Source organism: Lutjanus erythropterus, chromosome 22 (assembly GCF_056507025.1).
Source record: "Lutjanus erythropterus isolate fLutEry1 chromosome 22, fLutEry1.hap2, whole genome shotgun sequence".
Classification (NCBI taxonomy): Eukaryota; Metazoa; Chordata; class Actinopteri; order Lutjaniformes; family Lutjanidae; genus Lutjanus; species Lutjanus erythropterus.
In genome coordinates, this window is record NC_139338.1 from 19,818,203 (window position 1) to 19,844,722 (window position 26,520).

At 40.9% G+C, this 26,520-nt stretch overlaps 1 protein-coding gene across 1 annotated transcript in view; it reads left to right on the forward strand.

Annotated features, from left to right (window-relative positions):
• snd1 (staphylococcal nuclease and tudor domain containing 1) overlaps positions 1–26,520 on the forward strand; it is a 216,982-nt gene that overhangs the window by 110,156 nt on the left and 80,306 nt on the right. Inside the window, exon 17 of the mRNA XM_084710587.1 lies at positions 23,196–23,384. Coding sequence (XP_084566713.1) covers positions 23,196–23,384 — 189 coding nt within the window. The remainder of the gene's footprint in view (positions 1–23,195; positions 23,385–26,520) is intronic.

Here is a 26,520-nt window from a genome sequence, read left to right on the forward strand (position 1 = left end):
ATGCATTTTGTGTCTATTCTCTAATGTGACTGCTCACCTCCCAGCCAGTTATTTTTCCTGTGTAATATCCGCTGTCTCTCTGCCTCCATTTTTTTTTTTCCCATACTGGGGATTTGAGAAGCCAAGCTAAGTGTGTCTAATCTATGAGCGCAGCCAGCACAGCGTCAAATGTTTGGTGCCGCGTACCTGCAGCTTCCAACAATACAACACTTCAGCAGCTGTCCACCCAAGCAGGTAGGATACAATGCAGGATAGGGAGGACTAGAGGTTGAGAAACCGACACCTGAGTGGACATTGACATTATTGCTAAGCGACTATGACTCGTGGAAGGAAGTAATGTGAGGAAACGCACGTTTGGGATAAAGGAAAGAACAAGGGAAGATGGAAGTGGAATATGGGTCAAAGGAGGAAGTATTCCACCCCTCCTCCTTAACTCCAGACCCTGCGACCTTGCTTAAATGTGTTTTCTGTAGCAGCGCAATCAGGGATATCCCCCGGAGGTAGGCTGCGGCTGGGGGCCAGCAGGGTCCTGGCTTTAAAGGAAGGGGGGGAAAAAGCAGCAGGCAGCACTTTCTAAATTGAAGTCAATAACACAGCAGTCCATTCTATCTCGGCCAGTCCTCCCACACAGTCCGCTTACAGTCACTAAGGAGAGCTGAGGGTAGGATGTCGATTGAGTTCTCCAAAGTACCACTACGCATGGCAACATGTGTTTGTGTGGGTGACCACACACAGGGGGGAATAGTGGTGTCAGAGAAGGGAGGCGTGGCACCAGTGCTGTACACATCATAAACTTGTTTAAAGAGACCTGACAGTAAGTTTTGCACTCTTTGCCCGTGTATGTGTGGTTAATAATTCTAAGACCAGAACTGAATATTAAATGGACAGTTCACACCAAGATCAAAAGTACATAATTTTTCTTACCTATAGTCATATTCATCCATTCAGTTGCTAAGCTTTGAAGACAGAGATATCTGAATTTTCTCTTGAATATAATGGGACTAAAGGGAACTTGGCTTGTGGTAAAATACGTTTGAAAAATTCAATACCTGTGTCTCTTTCAAGAAATCACGTCCCAGTTAATCAAGTTCATCCACAGAAGCTATTGTGAACAATTTTAGGAGTAAAATCTACTGGAACTACCACTGAATCTGCTCTCTACGAGAATGAAAGTAGTTTAAGAAAGTGACTCAATAATCCACAGACTGACTTTTTCTAGTAGAAAGAAAATACTTCCAGTAGACTCGATTGCAGAATGAAAGTAGCTCCGGTAGATTCTGCCATAGAAAGAAAATAGTTCCTACACAAAACTGCTTTGGGATGAGCATATTGCATGAGCATATGGTGAACTGTCCCTTTAAGTAGTAAAGAAAATTAAAAATACATACTTGGAAACGTTAGAATCGGAATGAATTAAACAAACCTGACCAAATGCCTTGAGCCCTCTACATTGAAGTCCTTTTATTTTACATCTAGCTGTTGTATGAAATCTTGCTAATGCAGGCATATCTGAGACACACATGCACACACAGCCTTATTTTGCCTTTAATCCCTTTTCACATGTTAGCACTTCTACATGGCTTTGGGGATTAAAACTGGTATGGCTGGCCTGCCCTGAGCAGGGGTAGGAAAGGAAATTAGTGACTGGTAGAGGGTAGACATCCGGCTGACATGAGATTGCCTGTGTCTTGATGCATGTGTGGTAGCCTTACATAAATTGTATTTGAATCTGATGACGACTATGTAATGGTTAGTGGCACATCCGCACAGCATGGAACAGGCATGATTTGTTTTGGAGCTAGCACTTTTTGCTTACTTTTGCTGAGCCGAATGCAAAAAAAAGTCAATCTGCTGCAGTTTTGATACTCTGTTCCCACTAGTGTGCTGACACGTGCAGGCAAATGCAATTCTATTATAAAAACACATTTACACTTCAGTTCTTCAGATGGTAGGATTTTAAGTGCCTGAATATAAATGCCATTTTTTTTGTATTTGTGCAAGAGAATAAATCTTTTAGCAGGAGATTGTCCATGAGATGGAATCGTAACAGTCATACACCATCCCCGGTGTAAAATTGTTTCTGCTCTCGGCCCGGGATCTGGAACTGCACACTCAGCCACATGTGTTCATACTCAGATAAACTTAACGTGGTTTTATAATGCCATGAAATGTTTAAATTTTGCATGATATCAAGGGATTGGGCTAAATGAAGTGTGGATCTATTCTTCGTGGCTCTTTGAGGGCTCTTTAACTTTTTAAATATACACAGAGAAATTCAATTGCTTTGTGACAACACATTAAAAACTGTCATCTATACATGTAGCTGCTAAGTGCATCCCAAATGTTTTATCTTCATTATGTCTCTTAAGCTTTTGTTCCTCATTATTCTGCATCGTTTGCTGGTGGATATATTATAGATCCATGCTGCCGCTCCCTACTAGTCCTCCGGCTGGTGCTCTCTGTCGCTTCTCTCACTGATGGCATCAGTCTAGGTCACTTGCACTCTAGTTGTGTTTATTGGTGTGTGGCCCAGTTATTTTTTCCATAATAACCCCTCACCCCACACATAGGACTGGTTTGACACATGGATGAACAGTGGTAATTTCCCAAGGCAGACATTGATTTCACTTTCATTTTCCTGCCACTCATTGTTTGACAGCCAGCTGAAAATTCTAATTTTGACTTGAAAGCTATTGCTGGATTTCAATGGCTCATTTTGCCATTTTTTTCATTTCAAATGATTGACAATAACAAAAAATGATGGAACCAAAGATGTTGTTGAGAGGTGATTTTGCCAAACAACAAATGGCATCCATTGTAATAACACAGTACTCTCAGTATTTGGATGTAGCAAGTAACAGTTTCAAATTTTTCCCCCTGTAGCACTTCTATATAATGAGCAAAACTCAATTCATGAAGCTCTTAAATATTTAAATAAGATCTTTCAACCACCATTATCCCTATTAAAAAAAAAAAGTTGGGACACTGTGTAAAACAAATAAATAATTTGCTACTCTTTTTTGACATACACTCAATTAAAAACCATACAAAGACAATAAATAAACTCAGTGGCATCTTTGTATTAAGTCTAAAGTGTTCCACTTCACTTGTAATTTAGGATATTCATAACATACTTTTAATAGTCTCGTGATGACCAGTGTCAAAACCACATATGACATTATAATGTAATATTATAACAAAAAGCTAAACAGTTTTTTAAAGTTTTGTTTTGGGTGATGTCAAGTTAATAACAAGTTTTCATAACAAATAAAAATAAACAACATCTTAAAATCCATTTTGCATTAATTATGACGTAATTTACTGAATGACATTTAATGATGGCATTCATAAAAACTCCTTCTTGTTCATGACAGGTGTCATGCCATGGTTATGACAGTTTAATGACATAATCTTATTCAAACCCCTTCAAATAAAGTGTTAACCAGGGTAGTAATGATTGAATTGAACACGTGGTGATTCCACACAGTTGTTCAGATAGAAACAGGTATTTGAAGTTTTGCTCCACTCTCTATTGTCCCCAAAGTGTTGAGTCAGATGTGCTGCAAGTTCATTCAGATTGTTTTGTAGCTAAACACTGCTGGAGTGCCTGTGTATGCATTTTAATATGCACGTTTTGTCTGGCAATGACTTTGCTGACTTAACTGTCTAGACCCTCTTCTTCAAGGGCTGCCATTTGTTTTGCTTGTCGCCTATCACTGTTCTGCCTTCCATTTGTTAGTGGCTCAGCTCTGCACAGCAATAAATGACTGAAAATTGATGAAACCGCTGAGACAGTTTTGCTTCGAAATTTGGATTTTCTTTTGAGGGAACAGTTAGCTCTCCACTTATTCATCCAGCAGAAATATCACAAGACAACAGCCTCTGGGCATAGGGTTTGCCTTCTTAAAGGGTGCCCCATTGGGTATTCAGGCAGTAAGTCTGGGCAGCGTGAGTGTCAAGCTGGCCACAAGGTTGTTGTAGCCTGTAACTCCGTGATACAGTGGTGTGGCGTCTGCTTTTGCCTGTGGCCACATTGTTGAAATTGAATTTGAAGAGTGTGTGCGCCGCTGCCTGTTTTTGAAGTGACTGTTATCCATCCTATTTGGAAGCACAATTGTCATATCGCACACCTGGTGGTGTTAAAAGCCCTCCTGCAGGAAACAGCGCATTCCCCGCCAAATGTATCAAGTACATGATCACATTCTGCTTGTATTCTGCTGTGACTGTGTCTGTCAAAGAGATTTTATCTGATACAGTCTAAAGTGTGCTAAGTGTTTTACACATTTGTGTTGAGTCATATGCATGTACAAGTGCACGACAGGCTTCACCGCTGGCTTTGGAAGATCAGATATAAAAAAAATCTTCCAGGCTGATGCAATGGACGAGAGCCCTTGTAACCATAGTGATAGTCCTTGCCAAAGATGGTGACCGCAGTAGCCTTAGAAAGTTTTCACCTGAATTTTAAGCAGCAGAAGCTGTATTGATTAAACTTTTATACCCATACTGACCATGTTTATTGACATCACTTGGTTTAAGGACATGTTTGATGCCCTTTTGTTCATTTGTCCTCACGAATGACTCAACCTTCCTGCTTGTTGTACTGGGCTCTATTATGATGACATGATGAACATGCTTCACAATCATACATGGGTTGTTCATGACTAAAAGGAAGTGTGACGAATATGCTGCGGCACTGACACAAACCTTTAACTTTAGAGATGTTAAAAGAAAAAAAAAAACTCAATACAGACATTGCTGCTTGATTCATGACTGACTCATCGCTCTCCTCGTGCTAAGAGAACCCAGCTGTGGAAGGAAGGTATTTGATGCAGCGTAAAGCTTTTACTTGAAACATTTTGAATCACATTCAGACGTTTGTTCTTTTATTACAGCTTCTGTTGTGGAGTTGGATTTAAATCATGCTGATGGTGGGAAAATTGTCTGTGTAAAGCGATAATAAAAATGTTCTGAGTTTGTCACGGCACAGAAACATGTTTTAACCACCCAGCCATGTGGTGTATACAACATTAGGCCTCAAAATGCTGACAAAAATGAGCACCACTACTACTTGAAAGATAGATGCTCCATTTAGCAGCTTTATTGGACTTGCAAAAGCATGTTTGAGCCATCAGAACCAGTGGATGATGACCTATTTTTTGTCTTCAACGTCGGGTTGTTGGAACTGAAGTGAGCAGTAACTGCCGGTTGATTTCTGCTAAGACAGTCCATGAACGTCTTATCATAACTGACCATTGGTGAGGGTGGGGGTCGGTGTCGTTTGTGAGTTGGTTTGCAAAATTTGTGTAGTTTTAAGGGCGCACGGCTCCAGTGTGTCATCGATCCATGTTTGAAGTCCACCCAAAATATCCTAAACACAGAAATCATGAGTTTCATGGTCTAACTCCACAATTCAGTACTACATAGTTAATTCTTTTCACATGTTTTCAGCAACTATTTTCTAACATGTCTAATGTGTGTTGAAGAAAAACTCTGAGTTACATTTACACAGACTTTAAAGTACCATAATATATATCGGCACTGTCTGCGACTATTTGAATTATATCTTGATATATCTACGTTTTAGGTCATGCAGCTCAGGCTTGCCGTTTGATGAATGAATAGCTAAATGAAACTTCAGTTTTTTCATTGCTCGTCCTGCATCCTCCATCTCTCCCTGTACTGATTCTCTAGTCGGAGCATGTCCTCTCTGAGGTAGTGCTGATTAGCAGCATCTGCGTTTCCGTAGTCTTGTGGGGCAGAAAGAGGAGGAGGAATGGGGGAAGGAAAAAAACAAAAAACAAACTTGCGCCTTCAACACTCTTTCGTCATTTGTGGCCTCTTATAAGTTTTCTCTGTCTTCCTCCTCCTCCCATCCCTCGCTTTTCTACTTGCACTTCTCCCTTCTCTCTCTCTCACTTGCTCTCAATTTCATTCCACAAATGTTAGCCCCATTTCTCTCCCTTGTCTCCTCATTATGGAGGTGTTTGGAAGCCCAGTCTTGTTTTTGACACCAATTTTTTTTTTCTTTCTCCCCCCCCCCCCCCCAAATGGCAGAAGAAAACGATGATTGGAACAAAGTCGCAGAGAAAAGTGATAACAAACTGAGGTTGTCACATTTGAAACTTCAATTATTTACAATAAATGACGAATGAAAACTGGCCTTTCCAAGAACATTGTTCTTTTAATATTATATGTATTGGTTTTTGCCTACATTAACAAATAAAAACACCACACTCCTCACACCCTCAATACCAAATATTCAGGGGAAAAGAGAGTGAGAGAAAAGGAAAAGAAAACGACAAATATTAATACATTTATATATAAAAAGCCTGATCACTTTGGCCCATATTGTGTCCCATATTTTTCTAAATTGATTTGACTTCCCTCTGACCACAACGGTTAACTTCTCCAGAGTATGGCAGGACACCGTTTCCCAAAATCGCGTTTTCGGTGTAGGGCCGTTCATACTTTTCCACCTCAGTGCGATCACTCTCTTAGCCTGAAGCAGGCACATCCCAGCAACACTGTTAATTCAGTAAGTCACATATATGCAACACAGGAAAATTTCTGATTCAAAAAAAAGAGAAGCCCTCTTAGTTTTAAAGGTCAGTTCAGCATTAACCAGTGCACTACTGTCCAAGTATCCATGCCTCTCTGACTGTGGCCCAAATTCTTACTGTGGCTAAATGCACTTGGCCAAGCTGAGGGAAATTACTCGCACGAGATGACAACAGCCACCCACCTAATCTTCAATTCCTCAAACCTATAATAGGGCTCTGTCTCATGATAACTAACCAAGCACAGGTCCAAGGTGGCTGTAATCCCATTTATTTGACACCACAATGATTAAATTAACTACCACGTGCAGGTGCTGGTGTTGTCAGACTGGTCAAAACGCTCTGCAGTCAAAGAAAGAAAATAGAGGGCAATCATATTTTCCAATGAATTGTCATTTGCAGTCCAGCAGCAGACTAACTGAGAGGCTCTTAAGTAGGCACAACTTGATTCAATCGGTCTCCTCTCTCCTCTCCCTCTCACACCCCACCCATCTCAATCCCAGATCTCATTTGTTGATCGTCAGTGGCCATTTATGTGATTGAACGTGCGGAGAGGTTGAATTGGATTGCCAAAATTGAAGAATGATTATAGGATGATTTGTCTCGAGGTTTTTTCTTGTATGCTGTCGACTGGTGTCAGACCATCATTTCCTATTATATGATCTCTGACTACCTGTTGGCATGAAAGATTCATTTTAACTGGCTGTAATAGGCTCTTTTAGCAGTCACAAGTGGCTTGTACATAATTTTCCACTTAAAACCAGAAGGCATATTCTTCAAGACTCCTGGGTTTGTTCTTTTATACCATTCCTTTGGAAACTGCATGTGATACTAGAATTAGAGCGGTTAGATGAAGGCAGAATGTCTTTTTGTCTACCTGTAAGCTTCCAGACTCCAATGACGACACTTTGCCGTACCCACTAGTTTATAGCAACGTTGAGCACCTCTTCAGTGGTTTGTCTGCCACTTTTCCCACACTCAAACTTCAACCCCTGCCTAACAACTCTCCAACCAGCCTAGCAACCGGGCACTGCCTCTCATTTTGACAAGCACACAGAAATTGACAAAAAGCCATGTTGAAAAATGCCTCTGTCGGCTCTTTTGCTCCCGTTTTTTTTTTTTTTTTTCTCGCTCTCCCCTCATTCTCTCACTCTGTCAGCACGGGCTGGGTCTGGGAGGACAGAAATGGCTTTTTGAGTGACACAGGCTGGCTGTGCCATTTGCCGTGTCAACTGGTGAAAGAGGATAGAAAAGGAGGTGGAGACAAATGATGATGGCCTGGCCATGATTGTCCCGCGCCCCATCTCGCTTTCACCCGCCATCTTTTCCCCCGAGGTCATTGAAGTCCAAATAACATTGCCACAATGCCAAATGATTTTCACAGTGCAGTGGATGTTTTTTTTTTAACACACAATTATTTCTCCATAGACAGAATCCTTGTCTTCATGTATTCCTTGTTAATGAAATATCTCTTGCAGTGAGCTGAAATTCGAGCAGATACTGTAAGCCAGTAGTGAATAATGAATTGAGCCACATCACAGTTCCTGTCTGTCTGTGCCTAATTTGGAGTGTTGTGCCCAGCTCCTCCACTGGGAGCATTTTCTTTTTGAATGGAACAAAAAAAATATATAAATTATTTTAGGGTAATCCAGTTTCTGATGTTTTCAATCAGTCCTAACTCTTCATTCCCCTGTCTTTGATAAGACTCCAGCTGGGTTTTGTCCAGCTCCTCTCTAAGGTTTCTATAATGCCCTCATCATCTACAGCTGTCAGCGCTCAGAAATGCCCAGCAAGGAATCATCCTGCCTCACTGTTTTCCTTACATAGGTCTGTCTATGGCGCACCAACTTAGTTTTTGCATTAAAGCCACAGAATCATAAATATTTAAAATTCCATTATGAAATCTTAAATTGACTCATAAAGCCGTGGCAAGTGGTGCGTGAGTGAAGAAACACCTGCTTTTATGGTGGATATCACTGTAGAGTTTTGACTAAGTACAAAGCTATAGACACCTGCCTCACAGATTAAGCAAACATTAGATAGGGATAGTTAATAGGAACTTTATTTTGAAGGTCTGCTGTTGATGAATCATTCACCTTGTAAACTACATCATGTCAAAAATCTCAATCCATAGAGGCTATTTTTCAACTCACTTGCATTTATATACAGGGTTTCTGTAGGTCCTTAACATATCCTAAAAAGTCTCCGGTAATTTGAATTTTAGCCCTTAAAATGTCTTAAATACAGTTTTGACACAAGTAATTGATTGGATTAAGAAGTTACATTAGTTTTCTAAAGTGGTCACCTGCAGATTACCCTAACACACTATATTGTGTATGATACTAGCTATTTGAAGACAATAACAACTGTTTTCACATTTAACTTGCGTTCTCTGTGTTACAGGAGAATATGTGCTCTTCAAATGAAGCAGTGCTCAAAATTGGTAGTAAAAACATGTCATTGTTACTTCCTCTTTCTCCATGTTTTCATTGCTGTTGAACTGCTCAGTGATTGCAAAATAATAGCCAGGCTTTATTGGTTATGTACTCCTAGGTATATGTGTAAATGGTTCTGCGGGAAAGCAACACTGTCATTTTGAGAGGTAATGTGGCTTAATGCCCTCTCCAATCATTTTGACCACCCCCTAAATGTGCTCAATGTGGCTTGACTGCTCCCACCAAGCATTCACTGCTTCAGGCAGCGATTTGAAGATTTGGACTCTTACCTCTCATTGCTTTCCAATACCCCGGGGCCTCGAGAAGCTGGGTGTCTCAACCCAGAACACAATGTACCTCTGGGAACCAAGTGAAAAATGCTTAAAAATCAAATTACACTGTCCATTCTAATGTGTCAAGAGCTACAATTAATTCTGAGTTCCCCACCGCTTTGTTTCCGTTTAGATCTGTAGTAGCAGGGTGGTGTTGACAAAAAAATGGAAACTGTTTCAAAGTAATAACTTTCACAGAGCCGTGTGACATTTGTTTTTAACAGCCATTCAATGACTTACAGCCCAGTTCAATTTGTGTTTTCCCACCTGCACCCTCACACCACCCAGTTAAGGGGAATTATACGATATTAGTAATATTACAAATGTAGCTCAATATTCATCGACCGGCATGCCATGTCGCTCCTCTCTTAAAAATGAGATGGATTGTAGTTATTGCTGTTATTGATTTTAATAACCAGGCTGTTAAGGCCCAATGGAGGGCCTTTCTCTTGCTCAGCTAACTGTGGTGCTGTGAGGGCTGAGCTTTTCTTTCATCTGGATACCAAAGGATCCATAAACTAATTTAACTACAGGTTTGGCATGATTAGGTTTGCTGACTCTTGCAGTTTTTCATTTTTGTCTTCAGACCTTCCCAGATACAGGAGATTTTATGAAATGTGTTTTGTACCCCTTCTCTTTAACCCTGGATACACATATAAATATTGTTGATTTAATGGGAGATCAGAGGACTATTGGGGTAATGGAATCAAATGGGAGGCCTTTGGAAGCACAGTGTATTAGTTGAGGGATCAAGATTCCTCACAACACTATTGATCCATTTGGGTAGATAGAGAGAGACTGACTGATGTTAAATCTTGTCGGTCATTACATTGCCACAGGTCTCGCATTACTCAATGTCCCTGACCCTTTCACTGTGTTGGGACTTGTCAAACCTCTATGGTGTCCAATTGTCGTACATGTTGTGGCTTTGGGGGGAATAAATGACAGAAAACTGAGATCACAAAGGTCAGTGAGCATCACAAAGGCCTGCAGTCCATTTGTTTTTACACGATTCAGCGTGACCTTGCTCATGTGTTCTCGCTCAGCTGTGGCTGATCAATGCTGAAAATATGGCAAGTTTATATCTTGGAGTGTAACGGTTAAATACACCAGCCAGTGTTGCAGTGCTCAAGATCAGTCTTGGTCTTGACTCGGTCTCTAAAGAATCCAGTCTTGGTATTGACATGGTCTCGACTACAACACTGTCATTAGCTCATTGACTTTAATGGCTGGTTCTCCAACTGTCTGTACCTCTCAGCAAACGGCTACCAGATAATAAAAGGATGCAAAGTCATTCAGTTGTGTCAGATTGTATGTCACTAGCAATGGGATGAATTTGTTTTGACAATGGTCCACTTAAAATGCCCAGCGCCGCCTTGAAACCCCCCCCAGCAGGAGATCTCTCCATAATTCATTGCTTTAGTTTGGTAGTCTGAAGTACTGTAGGTCATTTGTAGAGGACAACACCAGCTTCTGCTCTGATCGACTCACTATTGACCTCTGCTTTTTCTCTCTCTCCATCTTTGCTCTAGCTCATTTTCTGTGAAGGCTTCATAAGTCTTTCAAACCCCTCTTTTGAAAGACTGTTCTCCCTGTTTAACTCTTTCCCTCTATGCTTAGACAGGCTTGAATAATGTCTTCTCTCTTTTCTGGGATAAGACAGACAGATGATGCTCCCGAACAATTGCAGAGATCACTGAGAACTGATTGATAGGGTTATTTTAGGTGTCAAATGAAACAAAGATTTCTGACTCTTGAGTTTGCTCATTAAAGAACAAATTCTGTGTAGTCTAGACCATCTACACTCATCACCGTTGTATGAATTACAATTAGTCTCTAATGGATGAATAAATGTATGCAGTGTTTGACAAAGTTTATATTTGTATAATTTATATTAAATCTATTAATAAAACATCATGTAGAAATTGACCTCCATGCCCCCCTGACTTCAGAACTTCCATCCATCCAACTCTTAAGCGAGTATTATACTTTCTGCTCCTGTGACTGTGTGAGGTTCTGTTAGACTCCGTGTGACAGAAATCAGAAGATGTATGCATAGGCTCTCTGCGGTCATCTGTGTACCCCCTGTTTGTTGTGACTGGACTTGTCCATGCGGTTGCTCCAGAAGGCGGTCTGCTGCCCATGTGTGGAACATGTCTTCCAGGCTTCCAGACTCCACAAATAAGTATAAATAAAACAAATGGGTCTCACAGCGGTCCACGGTTGTCCATGTACGGGCCTGTTCACAGCAATACTAGAGCCCTTACAGAGGTGGAGCACAAGTTAAAACAACAGTAATGTTCTCATATCAGTTTCTCTTGTTACCTCTTGTTTTCCATTATCTCAACATTCCTATGTGATGCACGTAGTGAAATTTGTTCGACGCCTGAAAGGCAAGTGACACCAGAATGTAATAACAGAAGTCTCAAAAAGACTAGCAGGTAACGATGCCGAATGATTTTGTCTCCCTCATGCATTAACGGGAAGCATGTCTGACTTATGCAGCCTGCTCCTCTCTTTCTTAACCCTCGCCACCGCCTTCCCTTTATTCACCTGTTTTGTCAGAACGGCAATGAAAGGCAAACATCAATTATCTATTGATAAAAGAAAAACTCATTAATGAGCATGAGGCAGGTTTAATGGTGGGGATCATGCTTGTTTGCCTGACCGTTAATGGCCCTGGCCATTAGAGAAGCCGTTTGACTTTTCCCCACCCTGCCACCGACAGACAGCAGCCTGCCACTGACAGTGATGCATGGGACCCCCTGAGTCACATTGATCACCCTGGGAGAGTCTGTACACACATAGGCACCCACACAAACACATTCCTGTCTAGTGCGCATGGCATCTTTCCATCTTTAGTGACACCAACCTGCGCTGAATTAGGCCAAAACTCATAAATTCATGAATAACAATTGTTGAGCGCTTTAATCTGACAAGATGATGATGGTTTTTCCCAAAAAGCAACTGGTGGAGAGCTCCGAAGTGTTGGACTACAGGGCCTGGCAATCCAAGTTGAGCTGCTTCTCCTCTCATTTAAAAAAGATGGACTGTTTGCTCCTGGAACAGGCAGAGACAGGCAAAGCAATCAAATCTGCAAGACTGGAGGCTACTGTAGTTAGTTTGCTGTAGTGCCAGTAAAAGATTTGTTTTCCTCAATGCACCTGCTGCTATAACTGTAGACTGTGGGCATGAGGAAAAAGTAGCGATGTGGGTCCCAAAACTGTCCTTCTGCCACCAAATTGTTTAGACAGCCAGATTGAGACACACTAAAGGTCTGCAGTTAGAACTGTGGACAGCTGCATCCTGCAGAGGTGAAACCAATCTTACCTTACACTGTGCTGTAACTGGAGCGCTTCTCTACTCTTCTTTAAACATGAGCTCTGCCTCCCATTTCCACCAGTTTCTTGTTCTTGTACAATGGAAAGTCACTTGGCACCATTGGCAACACTATAATCACTATACAAGTATGTAATAAATGTATGTTTATAATACTGTACAATGTAATTATATGCAGATATAAGTGTCAGTGCAGCTGTCCCCAAACTTTTCAGGCCACACACCCCTTCAACATCCTGACCATGTTCAGTTTATTTGGAATAAAGTTACACAAGATCTGCCTTGTAAAAAACAGATAGATTGACACATGCACAGGCTCATAAGGCCCAGTAACCTAAACTTAGACTTTGAAAACTTTAATGTCCTCTTACAGGCCTTTTCCACCTACATAGACCTGACCTTGTTCTAGTTCAAGCACCTAATTTTGAACCGTTCTGAGTACTTCCACCGGAAATAACTTGGTTTGGAACTGACAGGTTGGTTCCCAGCTGGAACTAAAAAAAAAAACCAGCAAGTTTTCCTTGGGAACAAAAGTGGACATATCATATTCTAAGTTTATGAGCATTGTGCATCCCTCTCAGTTGATGACATCTTGATTACAATGGTTCCACTCAAAACTGTTGGAAAAGGGGGCAGGTTCGCGAGACAGCGCCAAGGTTCTGAGGATCTTGAACAGAACTGCTTCAAGAACCGGAGGTGGCTTGGTGGAAAAGGGCCATTAGAGGCAGTTTGTGGTACAGCACAGAACAGTGACACACAATCAGAATAAATGATAAAAAGCCATCATAAATATCATCTCAGTCCAGGCAGGCATTAAAGTGCATGTCAGTAACTCAATGTCAATACAAACATTCATAAAAATAAACATTAGTGGTAATAATAATACTAAAATTACACCATTTCACTGTCATTACATTTTCCTCTTGCACACCCCCTAGAGGCAGCGGGTGACCCCACTTTGCTAAACCTTTTATTAATAAATTTGACAACAACTATGACTAAAGCTGAGTGAAGGCTAGCATTTAAAGCTGTGGATCAGAGCAGTCCTTTCAGATTTTACTCCTGTAATTTCTCCCTCTTTTTCAGGATGTTGAGAAACATTTGCTTGGATATAATGCAGCATGTTTTTTTTTCTCCCCCAGCATATTTTACCACCTCCCCCTCTCAGGCTTAGCTCAATCACCATCTGACAAATAGCTGCCTGTCCTGACCCCGTGGTCCGATAGTTAATGAACCAGCCTAGTTTGGAATTGGTTGGTGCCAGAGGTTTGGCCCTTGGCCTAAGGCTTAGCTGTGCTGCTAGCTCACCATAGTAGGGACGGTCAGTAACCAACACACTCAGGTATAGTACCAGCTTAGGATAGCAGACAGGGAAGCTTCACCTCATTCAACCTTTTTCATTCTAAAAGTCCCACTGTTTCGGTGTTGCTGATATTGTAGTTTATCTCCTTCAGGCTTTTGAAATGTGTTTTGTGTGGACATGGTGATAAACGGAAATCCTATTGCTAGCCAAAAATTAAAATGCCAGCAGAGCAGATTATTCTCTGCAGTTTTTATCTGATCGAGAGAAGGTTTTCTGCGTCTGACATGCTTGTCACCTACTATTTGACTTTTTTTTCTCTCTTTTGGGGCTTTTCAGATCAGAACACTATGTGTTACACTGAAAATCTCTCTCATTTTATTTTCTCACATGTTTTAAAAAAAGAAATAAAATGGGTCAATCATTTTAGCTGAAGTCAATAAAAACGGCATCAGTCTCGCTGCCCACATATTTACCACTGTTCGATGTGTAGTGACCCAATTTACCCTCTCTGGCCCTGTTTTTTTGTTGAGGGGATGACACAGGGCATCAGTTTGCTGCCTCACCTCTCTTTAACACTGGCTGCAGCTGTTCTCCCCATCTGAGGATTTTTTTTTAAATTACAGGCCCCATTAACACGCTATTTACATCCCTGCCTGATCTATGCCATTAAGGGATCAATAGCGGTTTGTTTAATTCATTCATTTATTCTTGTGTCTCTCCTGCTCGCTCCCTTTTTTTTAAAAGGTGATCTATATTTATAGATTTCTCCCGGAACTGACTGGCCTTTCCCCCTCTCGATTCGACCACAGTGACATGCTAACACATTTAGCCACTTTATACCCCGGCTTTCCTGTTGAGAGGGATTGAAATGGCTACTAAACAAGTGTAGCACTTCAGAAAGAGGAGACATTTTTGTTTAGAGTGAAGTCTCCCTATCATTAGGGTGTCACCTCAAAAAGTGCTTGTTACCATAATCATATAGTTAATGTTTATTTTGATGGATTTAGCACACGGGCCTGTTTCCTAGCCATGCTGTGCTCTACTATGTTCCATTAGCTGCAGTTTATGGACCTTAGTAATGGATGCACTATTGATAATGGGCTGTTGGAAGATTTTTAGAGGGTGAAATGCAGTCCTAGTGCACGTGGCCACTGTCCGTTTTTCAACCAAATGACAGCACTCTTGACGTCTGTGCAAACAGCTTCAACTTCTTTCAGCAGCTTGTCATTTTTCTTATCTTTTCCTTTTTGTGAGCAAAGATTACCCAACGTGCACACTAAGATGCAGCCTTTTTTTTACCGTGCACTCACAAAACAACGACAGCACTACCGAGGTGCTGTTCCTGCTCTGCCATGTAGACAATCATGTACCTATCAGAGACACGCGCACACATAATGCTACATCTAACACATGACCGCACTAAAACACGTGATTGCGAGCACTCTCTTGTACGCACACACATATTACAGGATCACGGTGGAGACAAACACCTTTTCACATAGCTGTCATGGCTTTTAGCAACTCTGCCACGCTAATAGTGTATTTATTACCTAGCAGTGGTTGTCCATTTATTTACTTTGCTCCCTGCTCATCTGTCGTCCCGGACAGTTTGATTCAGTTTTCAATTTAACTTTGATTAATTATCTCCGCCCACTGGGAACACCTTTGCGAGATATTGATTGTAGGTTGAAATCTGATCAAAGCTGTGGACGCAAGTCTTTCTTGTTGGTACAAAAATGTATCATTTAAAGGAACTCCGTGTGTCCACTTAGAAAAATGATCCCTTTAAGCCAGCATGAGGGGCAATATTGCGAGATGATGGACTCGTGTTGGATGGGGCCGTTCATGCCCCCAAATGGAGTTTTCACGCAAGACTGGGCTTAGAGCGGCGAGGCTGACCCGTCGATGCTCAGCTTTTTCTGCTTAAATCCACATGTGGACAAACGGTCCTATTCATGTGGGACAAACTGTCCTTTTCATGTGGTGTTCATGACTCTGAATTAAGTGGCCATTGATTTTTGTTAAGTGTATAGGGAAGGTTAGGAATATGAATGAAGGTATAGAGATTATCTGATTGCTCTCCCCATTTTCGCCTCTCTCCCTACTTTGCACCTCAACCCTGGGCTTAGGATCACTCATTGCTTAGAAGAGGTTTGATCTCTTTGCCACAGCACATACACACACACACACACACACACACACACACACACACACACACCACCACCACATCACCCCTTCAATCTTCTCCAAGGCTCAGTTTGATAAATGGCTTATTCTGCTGGATGAGCAAAGGGCTATAGGTGGGAGTGACTCGAGTCTTTCTTTCTTCTCTCTGTGTCTGACTTTCTTTCTGTCCGTCTATCTGCCAGTCTTATTTGTTTGCTCTGAGTCAGGGCAACGAGGCAGATGAGCAGATAGTATGACAAAGATGGAGGGAGGGGAAAAAAAACTGATGCTGGTATTCTCCGTTACAGTAAGCTGCTTCTGGCCTCCCCTTAGCTTTTCATATCAGCCGTGTGTATAATGACACGCGATACATTCACACACGTTCACCCAGATTCATTAATGTGATGAAAAGTTAATCTCTTAACACTGAAATGCACCGGGTGTGCACTCAAACGGGCAAAAACTTACTTTACTTTAGTTTGAGTTAACTCAAACTCAAGTAAACATTTTAGTTACTGAGACATTTGTGTTGTGTTTTGTGAATTGTGATGTCACTCCTAAACATTCCTTGCCATTTTGTTTTTTATAGTTCGCCTTTTGTGTTTCTGGTTTGTCTGTAAGGATATGTTGGCTAGTAAACTAAAAGGTGTGGAGGTGGTGGCAAGTTGCACTATGAGCCTAAAACTTAATGAAACCTACATGAAATATTTGATAGCCACAGATTAACTTTTTTTTTTTAAAGATTTTAATCTTTTGTGAACTTTTTAAATTCTGCCCCTGACAGATATCCCCATATTATAATAACAAGCTAAAACTAATACTTAAAATAATAAAAACTTAACTAAAACTAAACATTTTTAGACAAAACTAAACTAAACTGAAACAAGCAAACCCACTCTGGAAACCAAGTGAATTGAAAACAAAAACCACAACAAAAAACTAATGAAAAATACAAAACAGTAATAACTCTGGCACAAACACTTCCATTAATATTATCCAGCCACATCATTTGACTCGCTACTGTAAAAACTATTTATATCTTTACTTTCCTTTATATACACAGACACAGAAAAAAAGACTGAAGAGCCCAGCTGAATGGCAGAGCACAGTTGCCATAAAGCAGCTGCCTCCTTGTTGCTTAATGAGAATGAATGAAGAGGTGCCAAAACATCTCCACCTCTTTCTTTCTCTCTCTCTCTTTGTCACAGAGTCTGAAGTGTACTCTGAACAAATGCTGTGTTTGCCACCATCAAAGCCTTTAAACTTTTACGACCAGCACTGGTAATTCGACTCATGCAAACTTAAATCTCTGTGGTGATAAGTGTGATCTGAGTAATTGGAATATGCAGTAAAACTGCATAAATAGCGGCAGAGTTGCCCTTAGTGATGATTGAAAGCTGTGACTGACAGATTCATCTCCTCTGTGCCTTGCATTATGTATCTAGCCGGCTCTCACTTCCACATGAGAGAATGCATTTCACATAATGTATGCATAAAGCAATTTTTGAATTGAGCTTCTAACCTGTGTGCCAGGTTGGATCATGCATTTGGACGTGGCTTGGACACGTACCTTGTCTTCTGTGTAACCTTTGGTCATTGATCCGTGCGCCCCCTCCCCCCCCAGGTGTTCAGAATTTGTTTTGTTTGGATGTGGTGATAAAAGGCAATCCCATTGCTTGCCAATTTTTAAATTGCCAGCCCACTGTGTTCTTTCATTTTCTTTTAGTGCAGGTTTTGGCTCTGACATGACGTGTCACCTACCGCAGCCTTTTTTGATTTTTTTCGCTCACTTTCAAACAGCTAAGTGAATTAAATCTGCTGCAGTTTTAAAACATGCCCTCGGGCCAGGTTTCACTTCAATGGTACCAAATGGCTTTGTCTTTTGTACTCGTGAATGGCCGTGCATGTGTATGTGCTTGCACACTCACACGCAGGGCTTTGAGCGTATGTGTATTTTGCCTTTTTTCCTCTTTTCTGTCCACTGTGTCGACACAATCCCAGCGTTTATGAGATTACCAGAGCCCATTTGTGTTCCGGCGGGAGCCATCTTGGCTCGGAGGAGGCCTCCGCTGGGAACCATCTGGGCTCTACTCAAAGCAGTTTCCACTCCACCTCCCCTGTCCTCTCTACATTGTGACCAAAGCTATTTACTTTAAAGGGGTGAGGAACTCAGATTTAATGTACGTGTATTTGTAATTCAGTCTTCAGATGGAGCTCCTGAGCTCCGAGGTAGCGCTGTTTCTTCGCGCAAAGTAGGAAAGAGGAGGTCAGTGACGTTGGAACAGTTCCTCATAGCCTGCAGTTATCCTTAAGGATTATCTTCATTTTAATAGATTAATCTAGTATTCTAGAGGTATCATTTATTCTCTAATGTCAAAAATATGACATTGCTGATACAGATTTTACAGTGTTTCCACTTTATCAAAGTCCGTGTTTGGAAGTCAGAATGTCAAATGTATGAAATCATATCAAACGAATAGTTAAAAACAAGCTAAAGGCAGACTTTGAATCACCAAGACAGAGTTCTCATTGTTGGCAGTCATAGCTTGCTGGATAAACAGGCTGATATCAGTCCATTTTCCATATTAAGTGCGACATATTGTACCAACGCTGGTATTACTCTGCAATCCTGCCATGGATTTAAAGCCTCTCCAAGCTGATCTTATTCTGCCAGTGGAAAATTGGGCCTCTGCTCTCTTTTTATGAATTAATTTGTCCTTCTTAATTTCACATTTGACCTCTTTATTAGCCTCTTTCATCTTTTCTCCGCTTTTCCGGTGAAATGCCACTTTTCTTTTTATTTAATGATGCTTTCAAGGACTTGGTCACCCGAGGTTAAAAATTGAGATGTAATTTTCACTTCAGTCTGGGTATCACAACATCCCATAAAGATATTTATGACAGCACACTGCATATGATTAGTTACCTGTTGAATGATTAATTGGTTGAGTTGATTATCAGCTTTTAAATTGGCTGTTCTAAGCACTACTTACCCGTACTGATCTCTTACTAAAATTAACTAAAATATGCATACTAGCAGGGTTTAATGTTAATTTCAGAATTATACTTCCTCAAAGTCCTTTTTTACTTGCCCCAATACAAGTTGTTTTATGAAAATGATACACTATGGTAATCAGTTTTGCCATTACTTGACTTTCCTCAGTGTTCATGTTTCATACAAGCACCGGCAAGGACCCAAAGGAGGGGTTGCCTGCGTCGCAACTAAGATGCCGTTTGCTCTTGTTATGGCACTTCAGCAACGTTTTTTTGGAAACTTGATGTGCCTTTTAAGAACGACCCCGTTTTATCCACCTTGCTCTCAAACTCGTGGCACACTGTCTGATGGAATACAGCAAAATAGTTGCAGTTTCCTCCAATGCCACCCAACTAAACCACAGAGTAACTGAAATACTCACTTGCGCTTCAGCTCGTAAACTTTGTCTTTACCCGTCACCAGTTGCCAGATCAGTACTGCGAATATGCAACTCTGAACAGAGATGAAGGAAGTGAGATGGCTCACTCCTAAGCTACTTTTTATCATGAGCTCCAGGGAAAAAAGAACTGTCTTTAATCTTTTTTTTATTTTTACCACTTGTCCAATTTACTGGCCCAACTTGGCATTTTTCTTGCCCAGGGCAACTGTTATTGTTGAGCTCTGACTAATATTTTTCTAACTTTTTGAGTTGTTTTTGATGTTCCTAAAAGTCACATCAGTTTGTTTGTATAGCACACTGTTAAAAACAACCCACGGTTGACCTGAGGGCAACAAAGAAAACAGAAAGCACATACATGGAACATTAGAAACCCAGAGAAAACAAGTAGCTTTTTATCCTGGATTTGAAGCTTTCACTGACGTGGGCTGATCGAACGTGCAGAGGGAAGCAGTTCCACAATTTGGTTCCTGTTACGGGAAAAACCACGGTCACCTTTATGGATAGAAAGCAGCCGCTTATCTGATGATCACGGTGCTCTAAAATTCGTTCATTAGCATTTAAAAAGTCTGCAGATGATCTTGATTTTTGTGCTCATGAATTGACAATTATCTCCTCTGATAGGGGAACAAAGAAACTCCTTTCTGTGTTTATTTCACAGATTGGTGTTTGTTTAGCTCATGTGATTGTAGCATGTTGACTTTACTGCGGTTTGTCAATTAGGTTATGTATTTTGCATGTGTTCTAGTATATTATTAACATTCCTCAATAGGCCTGTTTGTTATTATTAATGCTGTGTGCAGTCACAACACCCCTCGAGTCATTTTGCTGTTTTCAGTAGCAGGCTAATTTTCTTTCCATAAGGTCGGCAGTATGTGGTAAATGAAGTTTCCTCTATACTGTAAGTGGTCTGGGGAAAACTCAGACTATTTTGCTGTATTATAATCAAAACAGTGCAAGACCACATGTCTGTGTTGCCAGTAATAATAATGCCGCCGCCCCTCCTGTCGTCTCTGGATGGTCACATGTTTACATTGTGCCTCATAAAAGCATGATTGATCTGACTTGTCCTGTTGTGCGATTTCTTCGCATGGTTGAGACATTCATCACTTTTATCTAGCTGCCGCATGGGCTGAAAATAATATATTTTCCTCAAGTAAACATATCTCCTTGATTCAAGATAGCTTTCTGCACTGAAAAATGAAATCTCTGTGCAGACTGGCTGAGATGTTAGATGTGTGGAGTTGATTTCTCTTGATTTCTTGTCTTTGGTGAATTGTTCAGCTAATGAATGACTGTTAGACCTCTCCTGCTGAGCAAAAGGCTGATCAGACTAAAAGTCATCCCACAAAGGAATTATCTTTGTATCGCCCCCTTTGTTTTTTTGTGGTGTTGGTAGTTTTTTTGGTGTAGGAACTCTGAGTTTGCAGAATTTATTGTTCTAATTTTAACTTTTATAACAGCTTGAGGATCAGATTTTGTCCGGAAGTGGAGCTTTCAATCTTTCCTGGAATTGGAATTTTCCCAACTAACAGTGTTGTTTTTTAAGTTGTCAGTGTTGTTTTATTTTTGTTTTGCAGTTGCTGCCTTAGCCGTGGTTGTGACAGTTAAGTTGGTTCTAGCCATTCTAGCCTTTTCCCAGCGCTCGCCCACTTTCCCATTTGACATTTGGGTGCTCGGAGGACCGGTGGTGCTCTAATAGCCTAGTTACGTAACTGCTTCTGCACTTAGAGACAAAGAGAGATAAAATGGGGTGAGTATCTGAGATAGCAGAGAGAAAGAGAGAAGGACAGGAAGAGAAAGCAGATGAGGTACAAGTGAACTTAGACTGTATCACAGTCAGTATCAGAGAGGGCGCATAAATGTCTTGTATGGAGCCTTTACAGTACACTTTTTACATGCTATTTTTAGTTATTATTTAGGTTGCAATTTACAGTACTCTAACAAAACATAGCATCATGTGCTTTGTAAACTTTTGTCTACTTCATAGTCAAAAACTAGAAATAGTGACTCTTTATTAGACTTTATTAGAGAGTAATTAGGGAGACATTACAACAGAACTGTACTGTAAACTAATGTGAAATCACATATCTGATACTTGAGACACTTGGAAGTGCAGCCAGGATAAGTGCCTACTTTTTTGATCAAATCTACCTGCAGTATTGCAGTAAGGATGTGGGTGTGCCGTTACCGATAGATAACATATTCTTCTATCTCTGTAATTTTGACCTTTACTTGATAGATCTGGTTCATGTATTGTTTTTAAATGCGAGAGTAACAGACATGTGATTTCACTTGAGTTCACAGGACAGTTCTGTTGTAATGTCTCCCTAATTACTACTAATGAGGTCTAATAAGGGTCTAATAAAGGGTCTAATCCTGGCGTTTTCCTTTTTTTTGTTTAATGTGATATAAAGTATAGCTTTTTATGTCTCTTTAGTGAACTCTAATATAAAGTGGGGCCATTATATAATAGAGAACAACTAGTTTTATACTCAATATAAATTGTGTAGATTTCTTTAAGCCATTGTTGCATTAATGTGCCACATTACAGCAGAATGTTATACACCTTTTCTCCATACTGCTGATGGCTTAATTCAAATGGTAACTGGATCCAGAAGGTTGGAATATATGTATGTTGCTGCTGTATGCCAAGGTTGTCAATTTTATGCTTAATAATAGAACAGATTATGCATTCATTAATAAAAGCTTTTTACTTTAGTTGAGAACAAGGCAGAGCAGTTTACAAACTTAATTCCCCTCAGATTTCCCTTGTGGCTGCAGGGCTAAGCAGCCCCGAGTCTTAATCGCTTGACTTCTCCCTATCTCTTCAGCACACCTGCCCTCTCACTTTCTCGCTGACTGAGGCTTGAGAGTAGGAAAAAAATCGATTGATTTTTTTTTTTTTCTCCTCTTTCCCCGGTCGTCCATCACTTATGAAACAAAATGTAATGAATAGATAATTAGCCTGAATAGGCAGAATTTGGTTATAGTCCATCATGGGAAATGTTGTGAGATCTTTCCTACTTTGTCAGCAGGGTTAGCGGTTTCAGTGCCCTCATTTGTTAACTTAAGGGAATTGCAACTTGGGTGTCACTAATTGCAAGTGATTTACATTGCAAAAAAGTAGGATGACAATATTTAGAGTCTTAATTAAGGTTGAAGTGCATACACAACACTAATTTAAAGCCACTCATACTTTTTCTACAGGCCCTGGGATTTCTACACTTAAGAGTGATATTGTTTGCTAATAAACGCATAAGTTACCTCTATTGAAAGCTGACAGTAGTGCTTAATTAAGAATATCAAGGACAAGTTGGCTTTAATGTACACAAAATAGACTTACCACTAGGGTGGAAAATAAAAATATGTGCCAAGCTCAGAGGCTACTGATTGAGAAAGCCACAACAGTGAGTGAAACATGATCTATATGTGTGTCGTGCCAGATCAATACAGAGCTCCAGGGCCTCCATTGATGTTTCTATTTAAGAACAGTGGTGTCTCATCACAGGACCACCCCCCTACACACCTACACTTCATTGCCATTACCGTAATAGTATCTCAAACCTAATCTTGGATACAGGTGATTAACCAGGCCTCATTTCTTCCTCTCCTCCGTTCTTCTGTTCCAGGTGGAAGTTGAAGTGGAGAGCATGGACAAAGCAGGGAACTTCATTGGCTGGCTGCACATTGAGGGTGTCAACCTGTCAGTGGCGCTGGTAGAAAACGCTCTGTCCAAGGTCCACTTCACAGCCGAGCGCAGCGCCTACTACAAAACCTTGGTCTCAGCAGAGGATTCATGCCGACAGAGGAAAGAGAAGGTAGGTCTCATTTAGACGCTACAAGAGCTACAACCACTGTACATCCCATTAAGCTATCAGAGCGATGACCACGCTCCCAACTGACATAAAACTGACTTCATAAATCTTCCAAGTTGTAAAAGAAGCACCTGAATGTACTTACTCACATTCATCCCACACTCACATTCACTAAAGGAAGACTTGGATATCCAGCATGACATTAAGTGTTCTATTATTTAGAAAAAGTTAGGGCTCAAGATACTTTTCTGTCTTGGTCTGTGCTGGATGATAATGCTAAGATGTCCTGTTTCTCAGGCACATTATAGATAAGCTGAATTGTATCGCAGCAACCAGCAGATCAGGATTTATTTTGCTGCCTTCCTCATCTCTGATCTATGGTGTCCTAGGGCTGCCTGCTTGTGGTCATATTTTAGTCTGTGCTGCGTAAAACTGAGAAAGACTTTGGTTAAGTGTTGTTCATTCCTTGCAAGCCACACAGCTATCCTCCACCTTTAACATCAGGACTTGTCATTACTAGCTTCAGATTACTTTATTGTCCATTAAATTCTCATAAAAAAATTTCTTTGGCACTGGCTTATGAGAAAATGCACACCGTACACAACAATTCATAACAATACAAAATAATTCTACATTAAAGAGATGAAATCTTAAGGTGATTGAGAGGCAGTAATAAAAGTGATGAGTGTATTGTTGTTCCAGTGGCATTTAAGCCGTCATAACTATCACAACAACATAATATACAACAACACTTAATAAATAAATGAGCATTAAATACAGTGGCAGGCGAGTTCTTAGGATGCTTTCATTGACGATGGTAACAGCTGATGGATAAATGGATTTCTTTTAACCGTTATTCCTGGTCACTGGGGCTTTCAGTCCCAGAAATGCTGAGTGGAGAGGGTGAGTGGGGTCACTGTAGATATGAATTGCCTTTTCGGTTGTGGAATGAGAGACTAAGCCCTGCAGTTTGTGTCCAATGATGTTGGTGGGCTGGTTGACAATCTGTGTCAGATTGCTGAGAGGTTTCCTTCCCCATGAGTTGATTTTAAATGTGAAGACACTCAGTAAAACTATGTTTCCACCCAAAGTACCTAGAAACTACTACTGAAGCAGCTGAAAAGTTCCTTCAGCCCGCTGCTGTCTATGTTAAAAGTAGCTTTAGCGAAATGTAGACCACGGACAGGGTATTCTGGCCAGTCTAAAAGTTTCCTGAGAAGAGAAGGGTGCTGTGTTCTTGCTTTCTTATAGATGCATTCATTGTTGTCTTGAAAGAGGTAAAGATACAGTCAACAGGAACGGTGACCTACAGAACTCAGGGGAGAAAACATAAAAAGCTGTTTGTTCCAATAAGAGAACACACAAATGCATTCTTCCGGGTGTTGGCAGCCAGACACTTCCTTTGGCAACACCAAACTCTTCTCTCAACAGCAACTCTACTATTCTCTCGTAAACTTCCACACACTGCCCTTGTCAAAGGCAAAACCCATCCCCCTTGCCAGCCTGACAGCCAATTAGGACAGGTGGTGCCATGACCTTTGGCTTCCATTAATACAGAACTGGGCTTTTTTATCACACCGGAAAATGTATCAGAATGAAGGCAGAGGAAGACACATCAATATATCTAGCGTGACACCCCATTCAATCATGAGAAGCAGGTCATGTATACATGTATTGTAGATAATAGCAGGCAGGCAGTAGCTTTAGTTAAAGCTAGAATAATGTGTAAATGCTCCATCTGTGGTTGAGAATAGTCACATATTTGCCATTATCATTGAAGCTTCCTTTTCTCAATGGGAGTCCTTTGATGGATTGAGGCCTCTCTCACACTGATCCTGATCTCGCCCTGCATTTTCATTATGGCTCCGCGAGTCACCCCTGCCAGATGCATGATGTGCCCGGCCAGCTGTCATCCTTGTCCTCTTCCTCTCTATCTCTGTAACTTATTTCTTTTACCCTCCCTCCCCCTTCTCATTCTCTCTCTTCCACTCACTTCCACCTATTTGGGTCCTTTAGGAGACACAAATGCCTCTTCTCCCACATATAAACATGATGTATTACTGGAGCCAAGAAGGGACTGTGTTCTTTTTCCGTTCTCCGAATCTATCATGTCCATAGTGACTGTGTTCCTGCTCGTCTTTCTTGCTCCTGGCTTCCCCCTTATTCTCTCCAGATACTCTCCATCTGTGTCTTCCTTTTATCAAAATGGTGACAGAGAGTTAAAGATCTGGGGCCTGTTGCACAAAACACCTTAAAGGTAGAATCAGTAGGATTGGTCACCAAGTGACAGTGAAAGAAGTCTCTGTACAGAAGTTGTTCAAAATAAAAATGACATCTTCTTCTAACGAGTGATTTATTTACTGTTAATTTCATTGCACAGTTAAGTATTGAAGCTATAGAAACTAGACTGTGAAGGTAACGTTAAGTAGTGTTAGCCCTGCTAGCTAATATTAAGCAGCCCTCAGGACATAACTAGCCTTCTGTTATAAAAGAAGTAATTTTATCAGAATTTAATCCATACAATATTCATTTATCCCTATAAACTCTGCAGCTAAGAAAGCTAACTTTTTTGTCCCTTACTTTGGTTGCTACAGTCTGTTGTGCAACAAACTGAAACCTCAAGGACAAGACTTAAAGGGGCTCAGTGGGTTCACTGAGTTCACCTGCTCGCAGAGCCGTGCAGCAGTGCTGACATGTACCAGGATGCATTGCACCTGAGCTTCTGGTGCCCATGCCCATGTCGCAATGCATCACCACCCTAGCCTATAGCTAGGTTGGTGATGCATTGGTATACTTTTTTGGCCATCATTAGATGACAAAAACACTCATCCAGCATGCCCCAGGCTACCCAGAGGCAGAGACTAGAAATCCAAGCTGAAATAGCCTGTACTTCTTCCTTAACACCAACTACATCACTGTGACATCACTGGATGCCAGAAGAACTATAGATTTTTCAGCAGGAGAATTCACCTTTCTCGGTCGATATAGCACACACTGAGGAATTTAGTGCTTCATTTGACTACATTTACCATCAACACTGACTGGACATCCACATGAAAAATGCCAAAATTTTCCTTAAGGGTCTTTGGTGCAAACCTTAACTTGGACTTAAACCTTAACACAAGGTGTTCTGTTTAAC